This window comes from Apteryx mantelli, chromosome 6, assembly GCF_036417845.1.
Source record: "Apteryx mantelli isolate bAptMan1 chromosome 6, bAptMan1.hap1, whole genome shotgun sequence".
Classification (NCBI taxonomy): domain Eukaryota; kingdom Metazoa; phylum Chordata; class Aves; order Apterygiformes; family Apterygidae; genus Apteryx; species Apteryx mantelli.
Window position 1 is genome coordinate 27,083,703 of NC_089983.1, and position 26,176 is coordinate 27,109,878.

At 38.1% G+C, this 26,176-nt stretch overlaps 1 protein-coding gene and 1 long non-coding RNA gene across 16 annotated transcripts in view; one reads left to right on the plus strand and one right to left on the minus strand.

Annotated features, from left to right (window-relative positions):
* Positions 1-431: 431 nt before the first annotated feature.
* Positions 432-25,154, plus strand: LOC106499245 (uncharacterized). 14 transcript variants are annotated; one of them, XR_010884574.1, is made up of 11 exons: positions 432-790; positions 1,279-1,343; positions 3,165-3,245; positions 3,937-4,115; positions 6,657-6,713; positions 7,904-8,052; positions 8,231-8,308; positions 10,412-10,538; positions 12,973-13,021; positions 16,671-16,733; positions 24,047-24,127. It is a non-coding gene; the product is annotated as an uncharacterized lncRNA (long non-coding RNA). The 14 variants fall into 14 exon arrangements; XR_010884581.1 differs by lacking the exon at positions 6,657-6,713; XR_010884575.1 differs by lacking the exon at positions 3,165-3,245 and having other exon boundaries at positions 434-790.
* Positions 5,857-26,176, minus strand: part of ITGA6 (integrin subunit alpha 6) — a 47,556-nt gene continuing 27,236 nt past the window's right edge. Inside the window, exons 6-26 of one of the 2 annotated variants that reach the window (XM_067299060.1) lie at positions 24,862-25,072; positions 24,134-24,327; positions 23,908-23,996; positions 22,937-23,064; positions 21,311-21,406; positions 20,720-20,781; positions 19,166-19,323; positions 18,136-18,291; positions 17,282-17,397; positions 16,141-16,330; positions 15,972-16,055; positions 15,689-15,768; positions 15,397-15,474; positions 15,171-15,273; positions 13,844-14,017; positions 12,546-12,644; positions 12,035-12,145; positions 11,853-11,951; positions 11,300-11,425; positions 9,641-9,770; positions 7,876-7,955 (exon numbers count right to left, since the gene is read on the minus strand). In XM_067299060.1, the coding sequence (XP_067155161.1) occupies positions 9,663-9,770; positions 11,300-11,425; positions 11,853-11,951; positions 12,035-12,145; positions 12,546-12,644; positions 13,844-14,017; positions 15,171-15,273; positions 15,397-15,474; positions 15,689-15,768; positions 15,972-16,055; positions 16,141-16,330; positions 17,282-17,397; positions 18,136-18,291; positions 19,166-19,323; positions 20,720-20,781; positions 21,311-21,406; positions 22,937-23,064; positions 23,908-23,996; positions 24,134-24,327; positions 24,862-25,072 (2,462 nt within the window). In that variant the 3' untranslated portion in view covers positions 7,876-7,955; positions 9,641-9,662. Of the gene's footprint in view, positions 7,956-9,640; positions 9,771-11,299; positions 11,426-11,852; positions 11,952-12,034; positions 12,146-12,545; positions 12,645-13,843; positions 14,018-15,170; positions 15,274-15,396; positions 15,475-15,688; positions 15,769-15,971; positions 16,056-16,140; positions 16,331-17,281; positions 17,398-18,135; positions 18,292-19,165; positions 19,324-20,719; positions 20,782-21,310; positions 21,407-22,936; positions 23,065-23,907; positions 23,997-24,133; positions 24,328-24,861; positions 25,073-26,176 lie in introns of both variants that reach the window. The other variant, XM_067299059.1, reaches the window with a different exon arrangement.

Genomic DNA, 26,176 nt, shown 5'->3' on the forward strand with positions numbered 1-26,176 from the left:
GGCCCCACGCAGCGGCGACGGGGCGGAGGAGAGGGCGGCTCCGGCGCTGGGGGCACCGAGCGGCGGGGCAGCCCGGGGGAGCCGCCCCGCGCCCCCTGCCTTGCCGCAGCCCGCAGCAGCCCTGCCTCCGCCAGGGACGGCGGTGCCGGCGGCCGGCCCGCCGGGCGGGGGCGGGGGGACTCGCGCCGCTCCCCGAGGCCCCGCAGCGGGACGCGCAGCCGGGGCAGCCCGAGCCACCGCAGCGCCGCCCGGCCGGGGCCTCGCTGGCGCGCGGCGGTGGAGGCGGCGCGCGGGGCGGGAAGCTGTGAGGGGGCGGCGGCCGCGCAGGGCGAGGCGGGGCCGAGGGCCGTTACCGGCCCGGCCCCGAGGCGGGAGGGCGCCTCCTGCACGCGCTGGGGTGCTCGCGCCGCGGCCGGCGGGGGGCTGCGGGCGCTGGGGCGTGCGCCGGTGCCACAGCCGCGCCGCGGCGGTCGGGCCGGGGCCAGTAAGCGGGGCCGTGCGGCGGGGCCCGGCGCCTTCGCGGGGGCGACGCGAGCGCCTCGGCCCCGCGGCGCCTGTTTGCTCGGGGCGTTGGTTCGTGTGGACGTTAAACGGGCGCTAGGAGCAGCGCGCACCTCGGCTCGCCTCAGCCCCCGGCGGGATCCCTGCCAGCCCGGGGGGCCGAAGTACCGCGTCTGGAGTTTAACCGTCGTTTAACACCCGTGGTTCTTCCTAACAGCGCAACTTGCGCCTGCTCTGCTGTCGGGTCCCGTTGGCTGTGCGGCCTCCACGGCCTCTCCGCACCGTTGAGGTGCTACGTGTGGCTCTCGTGGGCACCTGAGAGCAATGCGGGGGGGGGGGGGGTCATTTATTTCAGTTGCTAGGCAAAACAGAACCAAAAAGTGCAGAGAAAAATGGGGGGGGTGGGTTCGTGGTTACAGATACAATCCTGATCAGACAATACTGAATGGAGTACACGTCGTTATTGCTTAAAAAATTGGTCATATGTTGTAACACTAAATCGCTATGCCAAATGTGAATATTACAATACTAATGCAATATGAGTGGTATTTAGTACATCTTTATTATGGTCAAGTAAAAATATCCAGAACAATAATATAAAATGCAGTTAAAAGTGATTATAAGCTTTCCTGTTAAATTGACTGCAGTTCAAAATTGCGTATAATACTGGATCAGGTTCTTTATCATTTGCTTCTTTTATTACAGATACTTATATTTGTCCCATAAATTTATCATATGAAATCAGCTCATAAGTATTGTTTGGTCTCCTTTAAACAGGTTTTGTACCAGTGACTTGTCCCTGACCTGATAGTAGGGATGGATATCTGATGGCCTGCACTAGAGTAAGAATCATTTTACTATTTCTATTTATTTTTTTCAGTGCTTTGCTGGATTGCTTGGAGCTTTCTATTAGAGACATGAAAGTATCATAATGAATTAAAGTCTTTCTGTGTTGCATTGAAACGCAGATGGCATTGTAATGTACATCCATCTCGTGCTGAGAAATGAATGGTTTGTTCTATTCTGGCCAGGGACTGCTGGCCTGAACTAACAACTACTTTTCTTTCTCTCCATATAAATGGGCTACAGACTTCTTTTGCCCTAATGCTAGTTGTAGGCCTCCCTTAGAAGCATCAAATGGTAGCTCATGCTTCCCTTCAAGTTTGTAGCTGTTTGGACCTCCTACTTTGCTTATGATCTGCTTTGCTTTAGAACCATGTTATAAGATCTGCTTTGTTTTATAACCGTTTTATGATTATAAATATGTATATATCCTCAATTGTGAGCCAGTGGTAGTTTAAAGCAGTGCCTGCAGGCAGTGAGGTGTGTAGTGCTGCAATTTATGATGGTTCTGGGTTGGTTTTGTCTTTCATGCTTTCGTGTTACTGTCTTGATGCCTGATGTTTCTTTTACTGCTCGATTCAATTTGCACAGGCATGCCTTAAAGGCTGGGCTGTTGTTTATATGTATCGTTGGACATCAGTCTCTGTCCAAAAGATGTGGCAGACTGTCAGAGGCTAAATGAATCATTTAATGCTGTGGACTAGAATCTAGTGTATCTAGGACTAGTGTAAACAGTGAGCACTTTTGTCAGGGAAAATCGTGGAGAATCAGCAGTGACGGAAGTAATTGTGGATAATGACCTGTGGATAAAGAATTGTGGATAATTCTTTAAAAGCTGTGTTCAGGGCAGAACAAACCATCTCTGTTTACCTAAAGGTTTTTTCTCAGTCTCGTTTAAACTACTGATCTGAATACTGATCCCCATAAAACATGTTCTTTTAAAATATTGGAGAAGGCCCATATTGAATTTTCTCTCTTTTAACCTGTTTCTCTCATTCATGATTTTCTGGGAGTTTAGACTAATCTGATTCAAATCCTGTGGTACGGCACTAATTTCAGCTGTGGTGTGTCAATCTCTGTAAACTCTTACGCAACACAAAAAGGATAAATTTATTATTTTTGTCACTTGGCATTTGTCTATTGACTAGTGTTATGCCACAGGTAACTTGTGACAGTCTTCTTGCTTATTGGTGTTCCTGAAATTATAATACATCTAGATCTGCAATTCAAACGGGATAGAACAAATTAGACTTTAAGATAGTAGAAAATATAGCTTTTAATTTTAACCTAAGCAATTACTTTTTCTTTTTTTCTTTTTTGCAACTTCATTTTAAAATTTAAAGTGGCATTTAAAGTTTAATAAGATAATTGAAAGCATAGCATTCTTGCAGGGTGTTCCATAGAAAGAATTCTTGGTTTATTAAGATCATACCATAAATATTCTCTTAATGGTAGTCTGCATTCTTGGTTGCTGCATGTACTGATGCTTTCTTTCTTTCTTTTCTTTTCCTTTTTTTTTTTTTTTTCTTTTTGGAATAGCTCTATTATAGAGACAAAATTTCAATCTCCTTGAACAGATATCCATAGAGTATTTCTGTCTTCTCTTTTTCTTCCAACAATTTATGTGCTTTGCTGTGATGCCTGCACCCTAATCTGGTCTGTCTGACCTTGTTTCATTTCAGCTTGTATACTTACTCTGCACTAGGGCTTGTCATGGTTCCTGCCTTTTTATTGATTAGATCAGCTGCTTTTGCTATGTTAGAGAATTTTCCTAAGGTTGCATTGGTTTGATGTGGTTTTCATCTCTGTCTTTTTCCAAGAGTAGAAATAAGATATATAAAATGGCAGCAGAGTTGATCAGAAACATGGAACGGCTTCTGTATGAGTTGTGATTCAATTATGTAAGTTCAAGAAGAACATATATATGTGCTTATTTATTTTAATCCAGTGTGTAATTAAACTATGGAGTTTGTGAATTTTTGCCATCTACAACTTCATGTGACACAAGATCGTTGGATTAATTATGATTGATTGCCATGGATGGCTTTTTCTTTCATAAGAAAAAATACAGTATATAGTTCTTTATTTCTCTGAGCACTAATTTTTTGTGGAAACGGGAAGAGCAAAGTATCACTATATGCTATATATATATATATGCTTTACTGTTAGCCATTGTCAGAGGTGAGATGCCAGTTGAGATGGATCCGTAGTCTGTTCCAGGATGGTTTTTATGTTGTTTCTCCTCGCTAAACTGAAATCAATCACATAATATCTTGCAAGCTGCTGGCAGTAATAGATTGCTTAGCTCTGCAACATACCTGTTGTTTCTCTCTGCTTTAAGAAACCAAGCAGTCTTATTCTGCTTTACAATATCCCACAAACATTTCTTTTGATCACCTCAGCAGCAGCAGTATTTCAGACATTCTTGGCAGAAATATTTGACTTTTCCTGTGCCTAGGTAAGCAGCTGCAAAGATACCCAAAACCTCTAAAAAAAAGTTGAACCCCTTAAAAGCTGTAACAGAACACAACATATACTCCCCTTACCATCAATATACAGTGCTAACTATGTATTTCCTCTTTCTCATCTCAGTCTGTGTTGGTGGGGAGGAGGGATACTCTCCAAGGGATCTCAGGTCTGTTGAGTCTGATGTCCTGATGAAGTGTCCTAGTTGCTGGAAAGCCCCCAAGGATGTTGGTTGGAACAGAAGGATGCAAGAAGGACTGCACTGAGCCATCAGTCCTCTCTTGCAGTCCATGCCTAGCAAAGCGGTAAGGTTTATGAAGTTAGAAAAGGTATATAATATTAATTATGAATCCAGAGCTTTGGAAGACATATACTCATGTCCAAGGACTGGGATGGAACTGAAGTAACTGCTTACAAAGCCACAGGAGGGAAATATGCTGCTTGGATTCTTGTTTCCACACATAGGTGGACTTGTCTGGAAAACCAGCAGAAGCAAGTCCATGCTGTTGAGCTGCCTCGAAGTACCGCTTTATTTTCTCATTTAATTGCAATTTGTTGGTTTTGCAAACTGACTGCTAACACTTCCTTCTGCCTCCCCCTGCCCCAAACCCGCTGCATGTAAGCAGGTTTCTGGTCCTCTGTATAGTCTGATTTTTAGTTAAGATGCTATGCTGCAGTGGCAGCCAGGATTGTGGCTCAGTGTGCTGCAAATGGATTTGAGTTTTAGTGCCTTCATCAAAAAATCTTTTCCATTCCACTTATGTTCTATGATGTTCCCTGCTGTTTGCTTCAGTGCACCCTGTTCCTTCTCTTCCTCCACATACATCCTCCACACAGGGTCTTCTTGAAATTATGCTATCATGGTCCCTTATATTGGAAGCTTTTCTCATAAGATCTGGCACCTGTGTCAGTTCAACATATACGCCATTTTACTAGTGTTCTATTAGTGTGTCTTAAGCTATATACACAGTGGTAACTGAGGCTGCATGTACTGTGGTAGGAAAAAAACTTTATACCTTATAGGTAACTTATTTGTGCTGTTGAACAGAAGCTGGGCCCTACACTAGATTCTTCTAGTGATATAGTGCTGTCAAGGTCTGTTTTGACAGCCGCTGTCCTGTGTTTCATGGGAGCATACTTACAAAACAGGGACCGGCAGAGCAGGTATTTCTGTGGACAAATGTTTGTGTCTGTTATAACCATGCCAATGAGACTAATTAAAGAATTAATAGAAGAAGGTTGTTTCCACACCTTTGACATGCTCTGAGAGACCTAGCAGCAGCTGTTGATTATACTCCTGGAAATTTCTCAGCTGTAATAAACAGTGGCCTCCTTGTCTGTCACTCCCTTCAGCTAGCATGTATCCTCTTAGCCCTTATCTTTAGCATTTGTTGCATCTTATCCACTAATCCTTGTGTTTGCTGCCTCTTTTGGCTTTCCTGGATTTTTTGGGGAGTTGACTCTGTATCCTGTGACTTTATGACAGTCAATATCACACTTCACCCACCTCTCTGTACCTAGCAGTGGAAGTCCTTGATTGATTTTGGGGAACACTCTTCCTCTGCCTCCCCCACTTCCCAACAACACCCCTATGGCAGGGAGCTTTAGGAGACTGCCTGCACTGAAGTGGCAGTGTGGTAGCCCACCTCAAGTGCCTTTACGCCTGGGCAGCACCAGAGCAGAGTGAGAACGGAGAGGGCAGCTCGCCCCTGTCAGGAGTTCAGGTGTGGAGCTGTGCTGTTGGTAGGGTTGCTGCCTGGCCGGGCTGGCTGCCAGACTGCTGCCAATGCTGGAAACAGCAGCAGGCAGGAGGCAGCCTGCGTGCGGGAGATTGTGCAGTATCAGCTGCAGCTGTTGTGGCTGCCTCCTTGCATGGGTGAGGTCATTTAGAGTTACAGCCATATTTAGATCGAGAGAGTTTTTTTAAAGCTAATACTTTACTAGTTTCACTTCATTAAAGCTTGCAGCTTGCTCGTCTAATGGACTAGTGAGCTTAGCTGAAAGTAATCCATGAAATTAATAAGAAATCGCCATTACCAAAAACAGTTTAATTAAAAAAATTTATTTCACACTTCTATACAAATATCCACAGGTAATTTCTAATCATGGAATGATGTAGCATTGCTAGCTCGTATAAAAATTGTTTGAGACAAAAGCATACCAGTGACAAATGTTCAAATTAAAGTATACCAGTGATATGACTTATTTTCAAAAACTTTCAGTTTAACACTGTTGAGACATTCATGTTCTTACAGCAGTGCCACAATTGAGGGGGGCAGGGTGGGGAAGACATTGCTTTTAAATCAAAGGCTACAGTAGTTTGTCAAGCTTCTTAGCACCTCATTAGCCTGGCTTCTTACACAGATGAGCCTTTCAGCAAGTAAGCTAGAATTTTAAAAGGTCAAAAACTGGATAACAGCTATATATGTGTGTAAGTGTTCATAAAAATCAGGGTCACAACATACCGAGATTATTCAGTGGGAGGAAGAAGAGTCTATTAAATGAACGCACTTTCTCTAATAGGTATGTTCAAAGTTAGTAATACAAATAAGACACCTGACAAATGCCCTCTTAGCAGGTTTTTACCCTAGGAGGGCAAAAGTACAAAGAGGTTTTTGCATAGTTCAAATTACTAGCAATTAGCGTGCATACTTCGAGTAGAGTTTTGTTTTACATGGAATAAACAATTGTCAGCTAAATTTTCATTCTTAAATAGTACCAACACTTTAAAACATGGGTAAAAAAAAGTAAACTCTTTAAATAGTTATGTATTTAAATCACTTATGTTACAATAATTAGATTACTGATAAGCACAACATTGTGGCTCTATTCTTATCAACATTCAGGTATTCAAGACAATTCAGTAGTCTCAAAGAGGATCAGCTCAGATCCCCCAAATTAAGGTAAGTTAGGCCTTTATAGCCTCCTTCAAGTGCTATATAGCAGATGCAGTAGTCAACACTTTTCTCCAAACAGAAAATCCTCGTGAAGCTGTAAAGCTGTTTCCAGAGAACCTGTCACTTCTCTTGCAGCAAGTATAAAACTGTATTTAAAACCATACTTCTGCTTGGTGTCCAAATCGTTAAATATTCTGAAGTAATATACAAATCATGTTACAAGACCTGGTAATTCCTATTACATAAAATAAGTATCAGGAAAAAAGCCCCCACGTACATCACTGGAATAAATATTTACATTTTTAAAAAGCATTGGCACCTGTAGTGATTTATTAAAATGTTGTGAAAGCTTCAGGTCGTGTAATCTGAAGTTCATAAACATAGTGGGTTTGAAGGTTCAGTTAAGTCTTTGGCCTAATGATTAGTCAAAGACAATGATTTATAACAAAAATAAATACAAAAATGACTAAAATATATATATACATAAAAAGTACATCTAATATTCAAGCCTCTCTTTAAAAAAAACCTGTGTATATTTGGTGTGAGCAGGATTCACACAATCTGATCTTAAAAATTGAGCAACATGACCTATTGCACGTCATTTAAGATGATGCTTTTTGTTAAGCCCTAACTACTGTAGCAGGCAAAGCTTATGACTAAAGTAGATTTGCAGCTCTTCAGATTTCACTTGAACAAAGTGTGTCAAGGCCACTGTGTGCATTGAGGGAAGAATGGAGACCCTGTCTTCACCTTAACCATGCATTCCTTGCACACAGGAATGTTATGATCATAGGAAAAAGTCTGCCATGGTGGATGTGCACATTGCAGAAAAGACCCAAATCAATACAGCATCTTCTAAAGTGTGAGTTAGATTTGAAGGGAAAAAGAGACAGTCTGGAAATTAAATTATGCAAATAAAGTCTGTTGAAGCAATTTTAACTGTGCAAACAAAAACCGCAGTATAAGTAGTAATATCTACAATCAAACAGCAAATGTCCATAGTGTACATAGGTCCAACTCCATCAGTATTCCATTAATGAAAACAACTAGCTGAACTTTGTGGAGGGAAAAAAAAAAAAAAACTTTTCCTTAAGAATAACTTTCATTCTCGTTCCATTTTGTGATCCACTGTTTTGTCTCAAGATCTTTGCATTTCCCATCTTTGATCTGTCGCTCTTCTTTTCGAATTCTTACAGCATGATATCGGGGGACACTGTCATCGTACCTAGAACGCTGGAAGAACCCACACTGGGGCAGAGTAGAAAAAGAACGGTTTAGGTTCAAGTTACTGTCAAAGTGCAACAATTACAGAGGCAGTACATTCTTCCTTTGCACAGATATACAGGTAAGAAAATTGAAAAGAAAAAGATCTTGGCCAAAAATGTGGTGTGCTTAGCTATAAAATACATGACAGTGTCTAAATTAGTTCCAGCAGCAAGCAGTTGCAGACAAATAGCATAGTCCAACATTTCAGTAGCCTGAGATCTTAAATTCCTTCCAGTAACTTTCTAAACTTGTTTTAGAAGTCTTTGCAAGTCTTAATGCTGCACGGAGGAGAAGAAGATAACACTTCAGGAAAGCATGCCTCTCCTGAATTAAAGGTAGGTTTGTACTCCAGTATCCTCCTGTAGGGTGACATGATTTCTCTTTTAAAGCTTATGGGAAGATTTCCAGTGCCTTCAAGAAAAGTTACACTAGGGTCATGCTTTCCAAAGCACCATTGCAACTATAGTCATCTCAACTTAACTACACGTGTGGTATTAGAATATGAGTCTTGCTTAGTTCACTGTACAGTAAAAACAGGCAGACCTTTAAAGTTTTGTAATGTACCATGATGACACAAGTCTCCCTAGAGGAAGTCCAGTTCAGCTTATTTGTGCCCTGCAGTATTGTTTTTTTTTTTAATTATTCAAAGCTGACATAAAAACTGATTTTACTTATTTAAGAACAGACTGAAATTATTTTTCAAAATAAAATGGACTTTTGATGCAACCAATCATCTTTGCAGCATTGTGGCCAAAGCAGACACTCAACTTTACATGCTTATGGTCTCTGAGGTCAAGATTAAGTGCAGGACAGACATCTGTCCTTAGATATTGCCAGCATACAAAATGAAACTGTCAAGGTTTGTTCATATATTTGGGATGGTGATTTTGGGGGGCAAGAGTTGTTTTTACACAAATTTATTAGAACTTACATAGACCTGAATTAAAAAAAAAAAGAAGAAGAAGAAAGGTAGAGGCATAGGCCATATCTTTAGCTATCTCCACCATTTCATTATGCACTATATTGACCGATTTTAGTTACGAATTTCTCCCCACCCTCTCATCCCAAGCATCACTAATTAATATGCATGCACTTATTGTCTTAAATTTTGTGTAAAGATTGCTGGAAGCATAAATCATCATGCACCTAGTAGTAGCTTCATCAGAAAAAGGTATATGCCCAGAAGAATATGCCTTAGAACTGAAGGAAAAAAGATGTTTTCACAGCGATTAAATTTTCATTACGAAAATTGCTTTCATTATGAGTAACGTACTTTTTAGCATGCGCTAAAGGTTAATAAAGCACGTTTATATATCTTCTGTGTAGTCTTAAATTTAAATCTTAACTCTGCACAGTGTTGATTACCATCTCTAAAGCTTAAAAACTAACTTGTACTGTTGAAACATCAATGTAAAAAATAAAAAAGTAAAAACCATTGCAACAGATCAAGATGTTTTTTAAAGAAATAAACAAAAAGCTTTTTAGACGAAGGTAAACATCTGTGTTTGTTCATGTGCACCAAAAGCTGAAAATCTGTCAAGAGAATGAGTAAGCAAGTACTGATAGTTTGAAATCCAGCAGTTAATATATGCAGCAAAAGCTCATAGTTAGCCACCGCAACCATAGCATGTGCCACAGTTAAAAATTAAAAAATACTGATCGATTACCAATTATAGAAGTAGATCAATACTACGCATCAGAAGTAAGCCTCTCTTTATCAGATGGCTGAGCATGGATCTCAGCCTTGTGATATGTGGCATCATAATGATCTTTCTTATTTCTCTTGAAGAAACCACACTACAAGGAAGCAAGGTATTTAGTCAATTTTTGTGGACCGGAAAAAGTCAAACCTGTTAAAACTAACTTAAATAAACTTTGTGAAATGTCTTCCACTCATTCCTTTCTTAGGTTCATTGCCTAAAAAAACAAAAAAAAAAAACAAACAAAAAAAAAACACACAAGAAAACTCGCAACTGTTTTTAAACTAGAGAACCTGTTGAACTAACTTAATCTATAAAATCATAGAATAGCCTGAGATTAGTAACTTACCTTAGGGATTTTTTTTGATAAATCTGTGTAATACATCTTTTTTTACATTAAAGTATGTTCATAGCAACTAAAGCTGTGAAGAGCAGTAAGAAATCTGTACAGAAATCAGTTCATGGACTAGTGCACAGGGTAGATGAATTGCAAGATATATAAGCTTATTGCTTTGACTTGTGCTGTTAAAATGGCAAGATATAAATAAGTTAAATCTCTTGAGACAAATGCTTGATTGTACCCAATCATGTAATTGGCTCTGAAGTACCATCTTTGTTCTTCATAGGATGGCTCAATGTTTGATATCAAAACATTCTACACCATGTGTATATATCTACGTGCAATAAAAGTTATAACCTAGCAGCCCAATGAAAGTGTTACTTTGTGTAATTCATCAGGGAGATCTGCAGCAGGAGCTGCGCATTTTTTGGAAAGGAAAGAAGCTGGGATTATCCTGTAAGAGGTGATCTGCAGCAAGCAGTAGCTCCTCAATGAAGCCAATTGCAGCAATTTCTCCAGAAGACAGTAAGTGACAGTCAGATGGGACATTCCTCTTCACCTTTCTTAACAACATTCTGCTATCCCCTAGTAACAACTACTAACTGCCAATGTGGATTAAGAGGCAAAAGCAAGAGAACTAACCTCTTACGCTTGGAACCACAATTAGTTATAGAAAATGCCAAAGCTCGTAAGAAAAACAGCCACTTGATTTTTTCATTTGCAAATTGTTAACTTTTCATTTTAAACATTTATTTACTCTTTTAGAGTTTTTAAGATAACAAGCCAATACTAAAGAAATTAGCCAACACACTTGGCTATGCATTATTTCTGTACCTTTTGAGGTATTATCTTCATCTACTGTCAGTTTAATGGTGTTTCTTATGTGATGAGAAATTAACTGCAAAGCTAGACAGCAGTAGATAGTTTACAACACAAAAAACAGCTTTACATCTAATTGTCAAAGCCATAGAAGCCCCAAGTAGCTGTATCTATATCAAAGTAACTACAGTCTCTGAAAACTTAGACAAGTTTTGCCTAGAACTCAAAACATTTCCTTTTGAAGATCTGGAAACAGAAAAATTTCATGATACAAAAGGGTAACAGGTGTTCCCATGTGACCATTTTCATCCCAAATGTTGCAAAACTGAAAAAGGTACAGTTTGCGCAATTTTGCTCTTTGTTTCATGTCTTAACTACAAAATACTTGATCGTTTGCTTAATTAGTTTCCTATCTTGTCATTTGTAAACCAAGAAATGTGAAATGACCAGATGAATTAAAAACTTACCTTCCATAGTAAGAATACCAACAGAGCTAGCATCAGTATTCCAGCAAGAATTGCCACTAAGATGATCCACCAAGGCACCCCTGTATAAAGTGCTACTGTTTTTGCAGGAAAGACAGTAATGCGCACCTAAAATAAAGAAAACATGGGAAGATGATCGTAAGAGCATTTCAAAAGCATCTATGTTTATCTGATCCAAAACTGCAACTTACATGGTCTCATTTCTTTTCTGACAAGATGTCTTCTCTCTCTCATCTACAAAAATGCTTTTGGGGAAAGAAAAAAAAAGTTCCTACTCATCTCCTGTCAAACGCTATTCTTAATCTGGCTTTCTAAGCATAGGCACCTGCTCCAAGAAAGATTGATCATTTCAGTATGATAGTTAATTCTTCCAACCTGATTAAAGGTGTCAAGGATCAATAATTCAAAATTCAGTTAAAAATCTAACCAACAGCTCCTTTTGTTTTAAAGTGTTTTATTTTCTCCAGTCTTTTCAGATGAGCTGGAAACATGATCACCATAATCACACATAGTTCATGTTAAATGTTGAGCCTACCTGAGCAACTTCATTTGTGAGTTTAACATTCTTAGCTGCAGCAGGAACGCTGACTGAAGCCCTAACAAGAACGTCTAGATAGTTCATTTTGGAGTATTCCTGTTTCAAAATAAAATATGGACATCAGACACAGAACAGGAAAGAACTATGATTTCTCAAAAATGGCAGGTAAGCAAACTTACTTCTAAGAAAGTACTGTTCCACAGTCTGGAACGCAGTACAATAGATGCCTTGCTGTCCAAACCATTTAAGGGGCATTTTATATCCACACAGCGTGCATTCACATTGCAGTCCTGCAATTACAAGTTTCTGCGTGTAAATAAAACCACATCCTTACACCTTGACTAAAAAAACCCTAGGATTTAAGGTTGTTTAACACATTGGATGACATGCATCCTCTTCATGTACAAGAAACTAATCTGCTTGGACTGAAAGCAATGGGAAAATATGATGATGATATTGATGATGATACTTTAGTTTAATGTAGGTAACTATACAGAAATTCTCTCCTATTCCTCTCTCATCGGAAGATAATATAAATGGACCAAATCATAAACACACCAATATTTGAAAATTAAGATGGAAACAAAGCAAAGAAAGATATCTTCTTTCACTCTGCCAAACTCAGTTAAGCCCTATTAGGAGTGAAGGGAGAGATACCCGACAGAACTGTAGTTGGTGTGATATGCTTACCAAAGTCTTGTATTTTCTTTCTGAGAATAAAGAAAATGCTTTGCTGTCTATAATCTGCTTCTCTGCAACCTCACGTTTTCTCCTTGAGTTATGGGATTCCTTAAAAAAAAAAAAAAAAGTTTGACGTAAGAATATTTTTAGTGGTATAGCACAAGTATTTCTTAATTCTGGCCCTCCTCATAGAAGCAGAAAAACAAAAGAAGAGTTCAATTAGTCTGCTTGCTTGCTCCAAAATCAGCACACACGAGCACACATCACTGTATATCCCTACTTATCTACCTTTATTGCTAGTAGCAGAGTCAGGACAATCACTGGAATTTGAGATTAACTAAAGAACAGATCAACTGACTATTCTCTTGTCTTAACAGGTGGAGGGTTTAGTTCTATAAAGCTTTTAATGCTATTTCCATTTTTGTTCTAAATACAGATTACTAATGCTACTATGTTAAAGAAGAAAAAGTGGCAGCAGTGGCAAGGTCAGTAGATGCATATTTTGAACTGTATACTAATTACACTCACTAAAAGTTTTATTAACTATTGCAGTGTTCAGCAAACTGACAGAATTGCGTTTATGTGCATGCAGTTTTCATTGTTTATGAAAAGTACAAGTTTTCTCAGATCGCATTGAAATTTATACATAAATACTTTGGAATAAAACTTGTTAATTCCTTTTCCACAAGAGAAAAAAAATCTTTTAGTTACATCAATTATGTGCATTATGTCTGTTGAAATTAACTGGATTGTAAGTATGAAAATGAGTGCTCAGGGTTTAGAAAAAAATCTTGCTAAGTAGGCACAATGAAGAGCTATGAAAGTCTTGCTTAAGAAACTTTTTATCATATTTGGTGTAAATAAATACATTTAAGTGCAAGCCCTATTTCCATCAAAAAAGTCTATGGAATTCCCCAAGGACCAGGAGATGTTTACTATTGCTTATCCTTTTTTTTTTTTTTTTTTTTTTTTTTTTAATGTAAAAAGGGAAACAGATTTCAATAATGTTGTTGGAATGCATTAAAGCAAGCAGCAGTTTCATCCTGTGCAACATGTGGCAACAGTGTACACCTGCCCATGGCAGGTAAAATCAACATGAGATAGTACCTATCCTATAGCTTATGTCATTAGCCATTATGCAGTCTCCTAATAAGCGTAAACCTTGATACATTGTTTATGTATTGTGCCTGCAAGCTGCTTAAGACAAAGAATTCATTCTGGAGAGAAGCACTCAGGCCCTACTATTGCATGCTATGATGCTTTAATGTTGTACTAATTCATCAGCAGGAGCAGACTGGGTAACATACCGTAACACGCAAATAATTGATTTCATTCTGGGGTTGACAGGAGACTTTTTCCAAGCCTTTGGAATCTATTTTCATCAAATAAAGCAGCCATTTGCCATTATTAATTTCTTTTGGCCACTGGATGTCCAGGGAAGCTGTGCCAAATGTTTTAAGTGGCCTGCCCAAGTTAGTTACCTGTTGAAACAAACATTCTTTAAACTGTGAAGTCTGGTTTAAAGGGATTTTCTTTTCAAACAAAACAGTTCTTGACTTTGGCAAGTTTTAAGCATTTGGCTAACAGGAAATTTAAAAGCCATTGAAAGACAGTGTATATACAGCATAAAGAAAAACCATATACTAAAACTAGCACATTTGGATAGCAACTAAGATACACACTTAAACGTGTAAAGACTAAGATTCCATAACAAGTACGATAAGCCATTGATTTTTAGAAATCTGTCTTCATAGGAAACAACAACAGCAACTCTTCAGAGTTAACAAATCATTCAATTGCATAACTGATAGGAATTTCAACTTTAAGAGAAACTCTGACATAAAAAGTATACTTTCTGAAGTATTCCGCTAGTTTGGGAATTGTTTCCCAACCTGGTTTTGCTTTCTTAGCATTACTGTTTATGAGAGCAAGTTCAAAAATAGATATTCTAACTACTTCTACATTACTACAGTAGATAAATAAGGAGGTACAGAAGGAAGTAAAGGATTTGATAGCGATGGATTTTAAGAGAATAATCCTGACAAACTACTATGCACAAATACACTAGTGCTTGTAATAATGATGTGGGAAAAGAAGTCTCTTACTGCTAAACGTAGTTTTCACAGAACCAGAATCCTCTCCCTTAGCCGAACCACAGTTCTTGATTTATTAATTAGGCAGAAGGCCAAGTGGGTGAACCGGACCCACATGTTCAAAACGGCTCCTGTGTAGCGTTCTCTTGTTCATGTTGAATCCTGCATGCGTAAGTGTCCATACTCACCATCTGTGTGCATGAGCTAATATCCGGGCATGCCACAGTTCGAATTTGGGGTTTAAGTTTTGTCCCCTACCTGCATGGAGTTTTATGCTGTACAGGTGAATGTGCATGAACTGTTCTAAAAAAAAGCGTACAGCCAACCACAGGCCACTTCCTCAGAATATGAACAAAAAACTTCAAGGTCTGAGGAAGCTCTAGTCTGAAAGCAGACTGCATGTTCTGAACAGGAAAACAGGATTCTGGGACAAGAAAAGCCAATTTTAAATCCAGCAACTTTTCCAATTATTCATATACGTAAAGAGAAAAATCATTCATTTGATTAAAAGCAGCTCTTGGCATTAATCTAAATTACTCACTCTGAATTCATACTCTATGAGGTTTCCAATATTATCTTCAGATTTCATAGCACTCTCACCAACGATGTTACCTCCAAAGTATACCTGAGAAGGTTTAGCAACTCTGTTCGGTTGCGGGGTGAGGGAGAATGAGAATAATCAGATTTTAATGAAGGCTGCAGTAAAGGTGCTTTTCCCCCTTGCCTCTCCCCACAACACACTCATTTGTTATGCTATCAGCACTTACCCAGTGAGTGATAAAAGCAGTTCAATAACCACTTTAGCACTAGCAGTAATTGGAGTCGAATTAACTTGAGTGCTTGTTCTACAATAAAAAGGAAACAATGCTGTTTAATTTTACAAATTCAGCAGTTTTCACATTACTGTTAAATTGCCTTTATGAACCAAACAAATTGATTCAAAATGTTTAGAAGCATTTGTGAAAACTCTGCAGGCGTGCATGCGTGTGTGCACACACACGAGCACCCCCCCACATACCCCCACCCCCACACACATACCCACCCCCCAAAAATTCTTACGTTTCCAACTTCAGATTAATGTCCAAGTCTGTGGTATCAACGTTAACTTTAGTGGTACTTAAGATCAGATAAAAGGTTACCTAAACAAGAAAGAACATCCATGCAATATGTAAATATTATATAGAACATACTACTACATACAATATTATAGAAATACACCACCATGTTCAAATGTTAACAAAGACAGATCCGAATCAAATTTCCAGATATGATACACAGGAACTTTGGAAGACTGCAGCTGGGAATCAGATTTTGTAACTTGAATAAAATAGGCACAACTTACATTGGAATTTCTCTTGAAAGGATTTCCAAGTTCACACTCTGCTTGAGAGCCATTTTGGTTAGCACCACAGGTTAGCTGTTTTTCCTGAATTAATGGAATACATTTAAAAGTGAAAACATGCTAAAAATATTTTAAAATTTGAGTATCTTTTCTCTTAAAAAATACTTACAGGATAACCCCTCATCTCCCTGAATGCAGAGTAAGTCAGACTATCTGGAAAAGTTGCAATTAGTTTAGCTTCATATGCATCTTCGCCATCTTTCTGTGGATTTTTTGCATCAGATGGGTTATTTGTCACTGTTATTTCCAGAGCAATATCTTTCTGATCTTTCAGAACAAGCACTGGCATGTCATTTTCACTACAGAAAGAGAATATACATGGTTTTGTGCATTAGGAAAACAAACGCATATGAAAGTTTGCTTCTTACTAAGATTTATCCAGATAGAATTCCTATACTGTGGGAAATTACTGTATGATCATAAATGTAAGAATGGTCATAGGTATTTTTCCACACCAGTATTTCACTCCAACAGTGGCCAGCAGTTAACAGGATAAGATTTACTAATATACCCCTCAAATAATCAATAGTCTACAGTATTTCTAAACTAGCATTTGTATCTGGTTTATCATGTTTAATAGTGATGAATCCTCTCTGAATAAATCTACTCCCCCCCCCCCTCCTTTTTTTTTTAAAAAAGTATGTGGGCTTTTGGCTTCCAGGACAGCTTGTGGTACCTACTGCTAAAGACTAATTGTTCATGGTAAGTAAACATACTTGGTTTAGTTTTATTCCTCCTTTCTAACTTCACTGGTCTTCCCGGAAGGAAGGATGAGATAGGGTGTTGTGTATGTGTTATGGTGAAACAATTTCTCTGTTCACTTCTCTGTTACTGCTTGTCTAAGGCTACTGGACTGAATCAAGTCACGCAGTTCTTTGGTACTGTAGTACAACATTTTGTGCTATTCGTCATCAAATTTCATCTCAAAAGTAGTTAACAATAGCAGAGGCAATAAATTATTGCAAAGTTGCTTTAGAATCTCAATTCTCTAGTGGTTAGAAACTTTATTCTAATTTTCAGCCTACAACTGCATGGTCATGGCCTCTTTGTATCCATTTGATTCTGTACCACCAATTTCCTTCAACTGGCTGACCCCTACTCCCCTGTGTTTGTACCCCTGACAGATCAGGCCTCCTCCTGCTAGACTAACAGAGCCAAAGTCTTTAAGTCGCCCAAAAATCCTCTCCTAAAAGCCCTCTTCAGCACTTATTAATAACTTGAATTTTAGCAATGCATCAATCAAGGCTTACATTGGTAAATAGGTAAATCTGTCTTCATTTCCTTCTCTAGTACAAAATCGGTACTGAAGTTTTAGATTGCTGTGACATTCATTGTCTTCTCCACATCCTTCTTTTAAGAATTCCACCTAAATAAAACCAAAGCACTTTTATTACATACCATATGATACTAACTTAAAAGAAGATTGCTGATGTGTATTGCATAAAGCATCTACAGGGAGCTCAGAGACAATTTGTTGGTAAAACAAGATATTAACCTGACTCTACTTCTTGTCTAGGGAAGACGAGAGTTTTTCTGTGTGAGACATAGACCTTATTGCTGGTAAATGAAAACCATGACTGTGATTAAAAGGCAAAGTTAGATAAAACTTGGTGGTTTGCCCTTCTAAGTGAGAGGTACACCTCAAGTGAGGCAAAACATCCTTAAGTCTTATTCTTCAATGGGGATTGAGGAAATGGGATCTTTTACCCAAAGTCCTTGCTCTCTTTTACATCACAGATGCAGAGCTCTTATACGGTTAGAGCATCCCAACCATGTGAAAATTAGACTGAACAACAGTCTGTGATATGGAACAAGTGATCAGAGCAGGAGATGATGGATTCCCATTTTAATCCAAAGCATGTTTCCTCCTAAATTTACTGGGGTGGAGGGAACCCTAACAGCTATACCATCCTCACTTTGGTTACAAGAGAAATACAGGACTAAGTTCATAACATTTTGCAAAGCAAAATATAAAACAGGAGTCATAAGTCCAGTGCCACCCCAGTTATTTCCTTTGGTCATAATTTAGTTTTTTATACCCTCTAAAATTTAGCAACTTCGTAAAGTGCTTATTTCTTGGAAGTATGCTCTAAGAAAAGCTTACTTTTGTGGTCTTTGTTTCAGATTCATCTGAATTTAGAATCGGTATAAGATCCGGAAGTGCTCTTTCTTTTCTTATGGATGGTGAGCTAGACTCCAGGCCAGCAATTTTCACACTAACAGATACAGGAATGGGGCGTAGCTTATCTTTAATTTTTTCCTGTCAAAATATTTTAAATAGCATAGTTAGTGTACAGTATAGAGAAGAAAAAACAGAACACAAAGACTAGCTTTTGATACACATTCTGTAACACGCTGTGAAGCAAAATCTCTCTTGATATATTTTGCAATATTAAAACTATTCACTGTAGAAAAAAAACAGCATTTTCTAAAAACATGCAAAAACACATGGATCTTAGAACTACTGTCTTTTTTTCTGGCTTCCTGGTTTGATTTCTCTCACAGATAAGAATTACTAAGAATAACAGATGGTAACTCAAGCAGGTGAAACTCGCACTACAACAGTAAAATGACACCCTTCCTTCCTATTCCTTAGGGCCAAGCTTTTTAATTTCCTTTAGCCATAAGGAACATTGGAGGGTAATTACCCCTGAACCATGGATAGAAAATTTGATCAGCTTTTGGAGCAATGTCACCTTTAAGGGACAGTATAACAACCAAGTCAGAAAGCACATACAAAGCTTTCTTGTCCTGCCCATTCATCCCCTCCAGAAGCTGTGCGTTAAAACTCCTTCCCTAGCCAGTCACACCATTAAATTCTACAACATCTACTTCTGTATCTTCCAGTAGCTCTCAATTTTTGGCACTTACTCCCTTTCTATTCTTCTAAATTAGGTCAGCTCTATTGACCTTCAGGGTACACTGCGGTAGCTGAAACTTTTATTCATGCTTTAGAAGAAAGGCTAGGGGAGGAAACAACGTGTGCAGGGAATAGCAAGGTACTACTTATTTAACTATGGTTGTTTTATATTGCACGCGACTTTTCAGTTTTATATAAAAGTACCGTGAGACTGAAAGCAGAGCATGCTTTTGTTTCAAATGTGTCCAAATGAAGTAAAAATACTCTGCCTTACCTGTAGTACAAGCTTGGCTGACACACACTCTTTTGAATTCTGTCCCCTTAGGACTGTAGTTGCAGTAAACTGATCAGACAGATGGTCTTTAAACCGTACTCTAGATGGCAGGCCTAACTGCCTCCTCTCATTTTCTGCTTCAAATGTATAGCTGATCTCTAAATGAAGAAATAAAGTAGGTCACTATAAAGAGGAATCCTTGCCATATAAATAAATAAATAAATAAATAAATAAATAAATTCTCCAGGTATATTCTTACAATATTATGCTAGAAGATTCTTTCATCCAGTGCTCAGTTTTACAAACTGTTTTCAGTTATTTACAAAACCTTCTCCAACTGCCAGTTTTGTCCCTCTCCAGTTAAGGGCCAGATTCTTCATGCATGCATCCAGGGGGAGCTTCTAAAACAAATCCTTTTATTCCAGAAGTATTGTGTTACTTTGCCAGTATTCAGTGCTGGCTGGAGGAGGTAATCGCTATTGAGGGGCCAGTAGAGGGCTGAGATGCAAGCTTTTGTAAACACTCTGACCCAGATATCACTGATTTCTGTTTTGTCCCAATTCCTTCCTAAGCAGCTAGCAGGATTTTGAGGTCAAGGTGCACTGCTAATTTTAACACTGAAAATAAAGTGTGACTAGAGCTTTTTAGCCATGTCTGCTGAGGCAGGGAATACCATGTTTTGATAGAGCTGAGCTCTGTGCATCTTTTAATCAGCTTTGTATTCACAGAGCTAACTCAGAATTACAATGGCTGAACAGTACCAAACACACTAGGTCTCAGCAGCGTGCAGACTAGCACACATTGGTCACCTCCGAAAGCTGCAAGTACTACAGCAGTTGAAGGACTAAGACCTTATTCAAGTATGGCCTACAGGTTTTGCAAGTAACCGAGAAACTCAAACTACCCAGGAGACAGAGGTTTCGGCTTAAAATCCTTCTCATCTCCTCTCAAAATCCTACAAAGCTTTCTGAACTGAAGTAACAGCAGCACACTGACAAGAGAAAAAAAAATAGGTGACATTAAAAACCAGTACTTTACATTTTTAAATACATTTATGGCACAGTCTTCCAGGCTCCTATTAATAGAAAGATTTCTTATTTCAGTTACAAATTTCCACAAAGCTATTTTCATGAATACAGAACACTAGTTTTTAGGGTAAGTCTCCCATAAGGAAATAATGCTTATTAATGATATAAAAAATGGGCATTTAAAACTATTTTCTAAATCAGCACTGACCTGGAGAGTGCAAAATGGTTCTCTCTCTGTGGTTGTTTACTGGTAAGTATGTTACCTAGACAGCTTCAGTTTTGAAAGAAAGCTTCTGTCTTTTACCCACAGAACTTAGTAACATACTAGCCTTTGTTTACATGATCCTATACCTTTCTATAAAAACATATACTGTGATAGCCGATTGTCCTTAGTACTAAATCACATTTTAAACTTGACAGCGTTCTAGAGAAGTCACTGTAATTTAAGTACGGTTCTTCCATGATAATCTCTAAAGAAAAAAAGCATTTGACAAGTAGATGAAAAATATTAATCTTCAAAACTTACTTATTCTTGGATTTAAATCACTAGGGTTTGCAGTATATTGAAAACATGCTTTCACATCCATCCTGTAAAAAGTGTCAAAAACTTAAAGTTAACTTTAATAAGGTATGGTCCAACAGACTGAAAAGTTTTAATAGTCCACTGAATGACATTATCAGTCTTAACACTGTGGTATTCATGCTATAACAGTCATTTGCTGCTTACTAAACTGAATTACAAAACAAGGAAAAAAAAATTTAATTTACAATTAGAAAAAAATATTTTATTTGCTTTTACTTTTCTACTCGTGAGAAAGCTGTTCAAGTTAAGATACTTTAAATGTTAAAGAGGCCAAAGAGTAAGTTCACATAAGTGGCAAACAATGACATTCATTTTCAAATTGGACATTGTGAACAGAATATATTCCACAATATGTCTTCAGCACAGTTATCACAATAAATTTAAAAGGCCAAAATGATGACATGGATATATTTGTTTAATCTGCATGACTCATGTCCCCTCACAATAACATCAGCACTGACTGAACAAATTTTGAAAACAAAGCTCAATACCACCAAGTCTTCTGATACAATGATAATAATTTAAAAATCTTACTGTATTTCACTAGGTTCCTCAGAGTTCTTTTTCTTTAGATCAATCCTGTCAGGATGTACTGTAATGCTTTTCCTAATGCTTATAACAGGCCGAGATCTAGGGGGAGGAGAGGGGAGGGATATAAAGAAGAGGTAAAAAGGAAGGAAAAGTTTCCATTAAAATTAATGAAATAATTCAAGCGATTCCTTTGTTCTTTTTAAACAGATTAGTTGCCATTTATACCTGCACCAATTTGCCATGAAGACATGACATGTGTTGAAATTTAAAGAAATGCAGGGATTGGCTCTGAGAACAGTTAGAAGCAAAATGCAGTAATTTAAAGCTAAGCTAAGCAAGTCACAAAAAATGACTATACAGCTGTGCATATTAAATGCCTGATGGGAGAGCAGAGGACATTAACATAATGTTATGGTTGTCATTTTAGACACACATAAAACCCAAGAAATTCAAACCCACACCAATTGTAATTCACCCCTGTGAACAGACTGTAGATACTCAAGTCATTCAGGTTAGGAGTTTGGATAGCTATGGGAAACAATGTTTTCGTTTCCCGACTCCTCTCTGCAGGTAAGCTTCAATCATAACGTAGCCTTACAACTTTGCTTTTCCTTCTCTTTTTGGAAGGGACAAAAAAAGACACCTGATAAGAATGAAAGAATACGCTGATCCTACTCTTATGGAATTATCTAAGGGTTGTTTAAAATGAGTTCTAACAGGCCAATAAACCATCTCATCCTTTTTTTAAGCCAATTTCTTTTACTGGGCCATCCTTTTATGGTTCATCAACATAAAGCTTTTTATTCTCATCTTCTTTGTAGAGGTTTTTGTACTGTCCTTATCAGGAAACAACTAATGCTCCTTTTGAGTAGAGCATTAAATAATCTAACCAACTTCCATTCCACCTAGTTTGTTCTCTTCCAAAGCCTTGAACTTGATGCAGGATTCACAGCTGATGAGGAAATAGTCCTCTTTTTCCTGCTCTTTACTAGTGATTCAGCTTAACAGTATATTAAACAGGAAAAAAAAAAGGGGGGGGGGGCTTAAAAAAAAAAAAAAAAAAAAAAAGACCACGACTTCATCTTGGTACATCCCTAATGAAAGCATGTGCTGCAGAAATCCACAGGGAGTCTGCAGGGCTCCCTCATGGCTGTTTTTACGGACCTTGCTGGATCCTCGGCCAGAAAGAGCAGCCTCGTTTTATCTCCAACAAATCAGAATTAGATTTATTTAACAGCACCAAACAAAAGCTCTAGCAAATGTATCAGTTAACTTCTCCTTTCTTAAAGAATTAAATACGATCCTTAATTCCATCAAAGGACATGGGCATACAAGTAAGTTAGCACAGGGCAAAACTAGGGTACAGATTTACTGCACACATCGGCACTCCATAGTAACTGTCCACATTCACCCTCTTGCCCTATATTAATTGTAAGGTAGCTTCTCAGTGAGAGGAAAAGGATTAAGTATCAGAACAATTTATGGGTATTTGTCTCCCAGAATTTTTAACCTCTGGAAGGAAAAATATTCCAGGCCAAACAACTCTTTTGTTATTTCCAAGCAGTTTGTTTTTAAAAAGCTATGAAAATAACGTCTTGGCGTAATTAGTTACAGTCCTACACATAATACCTGAACACAGATACAGAATCTGAAAGAGAACCAACAGCAATATCAGGGTAGGAATTTTTATCCAGGTCCATGTTTCCAGCAATAGAATAACCAAAGAAATTGGTGCCTGTTTTTTCACCGTCAAGAATCTAAAGAACAAACAAATTGACAGGATTAGGACATTCAAAAACTGTTAAAATGAAATATTTACAAGTGAACATCATTGTTTTATCCCCCCTTCCCCCCCCAAATAAGAGAGACACACACACAGAGGAAGTAGGAGCTCTATGTTCAGCTAAATGACACTGAAGTGCCACGATGGTTTGCTTTCCTTCCAAAAAGTTACTTTGCAATAGCAATGAACGCCAGAAATGACTATTTTGTATAGAAATTTTGCCTAGCTTATCTTTATTTGTAGGATTTATACAGCATAGGCACTTCAAACTAGAGAAGTCAGCCTTCTAGAAAGTGTAATTAAGTTTCCTTCTTGCCTTTCAAACTGAACATAGAGTGGTCCTCTAGAAAAAGACTTCAACAATTTTTATTAAAAAAGAAGTAGTGAAAAAGAAAGCAAAGATATTGATTATCTTCAAAAGCAGAAAAAATATTATGCATAGGTATTTCCAGAGAAGAAATTCTCCACTAATGTGACCATACTACCTGAACCAAGAGCAAGGAATTACAATTCTAATAGTTCGGAAATCCCAGGTTTTGGGGTTGTTTTTTTTTTCCCCTTCAAGAAACAGAACTTGCACATCTACATGCCTTTTTCCTTCTCTACATATTAACGATACCAAAGGACTGCCCCAGAAAGAAGGCTGTACATTAAAATCAGGAATTCCTAATCTTTGAGGTCAGCAGTACACTCTTTGACACATCCCATAACTTTTCTGCATACCCACTACCCCACTAATAGTAATGGAAAGAGCAAAAAGGGATAGTCCTATAGTTTTATCAAGACTAACTACATATAGTAAAGGCTGGTTAATTACCTGTGCTGGTTTTGTATTTATTCCATTCTTGGATCCATGATAAACGTATACTTTGCCAAAACCATCATATGGAGCCCCTACTGCAATATCTGTTGAAAATAAATTGTGGTATCTAAAATAATTCTCACTCTTTTTGCAGCTTTCAATCATGATAAAGTAAGATGTTCCAAGTCTGGTGTTAGCAAAAAAGTCATGTACATTCCTATTTTAATCATTCTTCACTCACCTGGAAATCCATCCTGATTAATGTCCCCAATGTTTTCAACTGCAAGACCAAACATCGAGTCAGTGGTTCCATTTAAGCGAACAGGTTTTACCCTTTCCCATTTGCCTTGCTGGTTAATGTAGATGTACACAGCACCACCAATATCTCCACTTCTGTCAAAATATTGCGGGGCTCCAACAACAATGTCTTGCCACCTTAAAATGAAAGAAAAGAAACACTCTTTTTACAGAACTGTGAAAAATGACTGAAAATACTTGATAAGGACTATGGTCTCAAGGTCAACTAGCCAAAGAGCTGCTAAACAAAGATCATTAAAAAGTACATAAAACTAGCTCAGCAACAAGAGCTAACAACGGCTCCACTGACATTACAAGCTGATTATTCTCCCCTTGGGACACCATAAGGATCTTCGTGGGCCTTCTTTGGGTATAAAATTTGTTTCTTGTTTCTTTGTTTACACCAACTTTTTAAGTTTAAATAAAACTCTGTTCTGTTAATTGTTTATAGACATTTTGTGTCTAAGACCTTTAAAGTAAATCAATAATCCTGTGACTAAAATGGAGAGTGTGTCCTGCCTCATTCTCCAAGACGTTCACCTTCTTCTCCAGCAAAACATGGAAGATGGGACTTGGCACTCCTTGTATTTCTAATGTGAAAAACAAAGCAGATATAAACCAGATTTGCCATCTTTCTTTATACAGGCGGCATGAGTTAACCAAGGGCCATACCCATCATTGTTGAGGTCCACAACAGCAACATCATAACCAAAAGAAGAGGCCAGCCCTTCTCCTTCAAACATGTGCTCAAGTGAAAGTGCTCTCTGATTTTTCTCTTTTTTCAGTAGAACAACTGCTCCACTGTGGTTTGCTCTTGGCGCACCAGACACAAAAGTCATCTCATCTTGGGAGACAATTCCTTTACCAGAGTCCAAAGAGAAACCTTTAACAGAGAAAGAAATAAAGAAGTGTAAATAAAGGCTTGTATTGTTAATAGCAAAAATAAATTCCCCTACTATATTGAAGTGGTATATTGGATAGAAGTTCTGTCTAAAACAGAATATGATATACTGAAAATTCTGCATTTCTGTTTAAACTGGTGGATGTGTGTTTACAAGCCTGCGCTGCTACATTTAAGTATTTTCCACACAAAACAAGAGTCGTCTTGCTCACTCAGCTCTATCTTTTGCAGACACCAAATACAAGATTGATTTTTTTTAAATATACCAGTTTAGAAATGACTGAAGCTTACCACTTTAATATAGCTCAAGTACTTCACCTGACAAATTATAAGACTTCATTCAATGTCATTCTATTATAAACATGCAAAACATACTGTACAAGCATAGTATTTTATGTTAATGATGTATACAGTATTTGAGAATCACCTTATACAGTAATGGTGAAATTGATATTTGTATTGAATGCACCTTTAAAGGAAGTGTTCAAATGAATTTATTAAGTATTCTTTATAAAAGTTAATATATTAAAATACATGAAACACTGGATTAAAAGCAAATATTGCGTAAACCAGCATATCCAGTAAAGCCCAAAGTAAGAAATTATATATATTGCAAGGAAGAGAAATACCAGACAGAATAGTAATCTCCCTTCTGAAACACTTCACCACTACCATTCAAATTCTCAATTACAGCAATTCACAATGAAAAAGAGTTTCAGAAAAATTCAGTAAGACGACTCCAGTTTGGGGGGAGGAGGAGAGGGTTGGAGAGATACATCGCAAAACAATGTTTTTCCAAAGCCATCTTACGTTGCAAGTTACTCTTCATCTGAATCCCTGTTGTAACATGCTTTTACTTGCAATGTATTTGAAAGGAAGGGGGTTGGGTGGGAAATGTCATGTCAAAGGTCTGAAGTTTATGTCTGACCAGATGCTGCCAAATCGATTGGTCACAAACCTAAGTAGCTATTCATCATTACATCCACTGATTTGTCCACCTGTATGCGGGGAGGCAATGTTTTGTATACAAACTGATCTGGGTGAGTATCAGACACAGCTGTCAGAAATAGAAGACCTGTAAACATA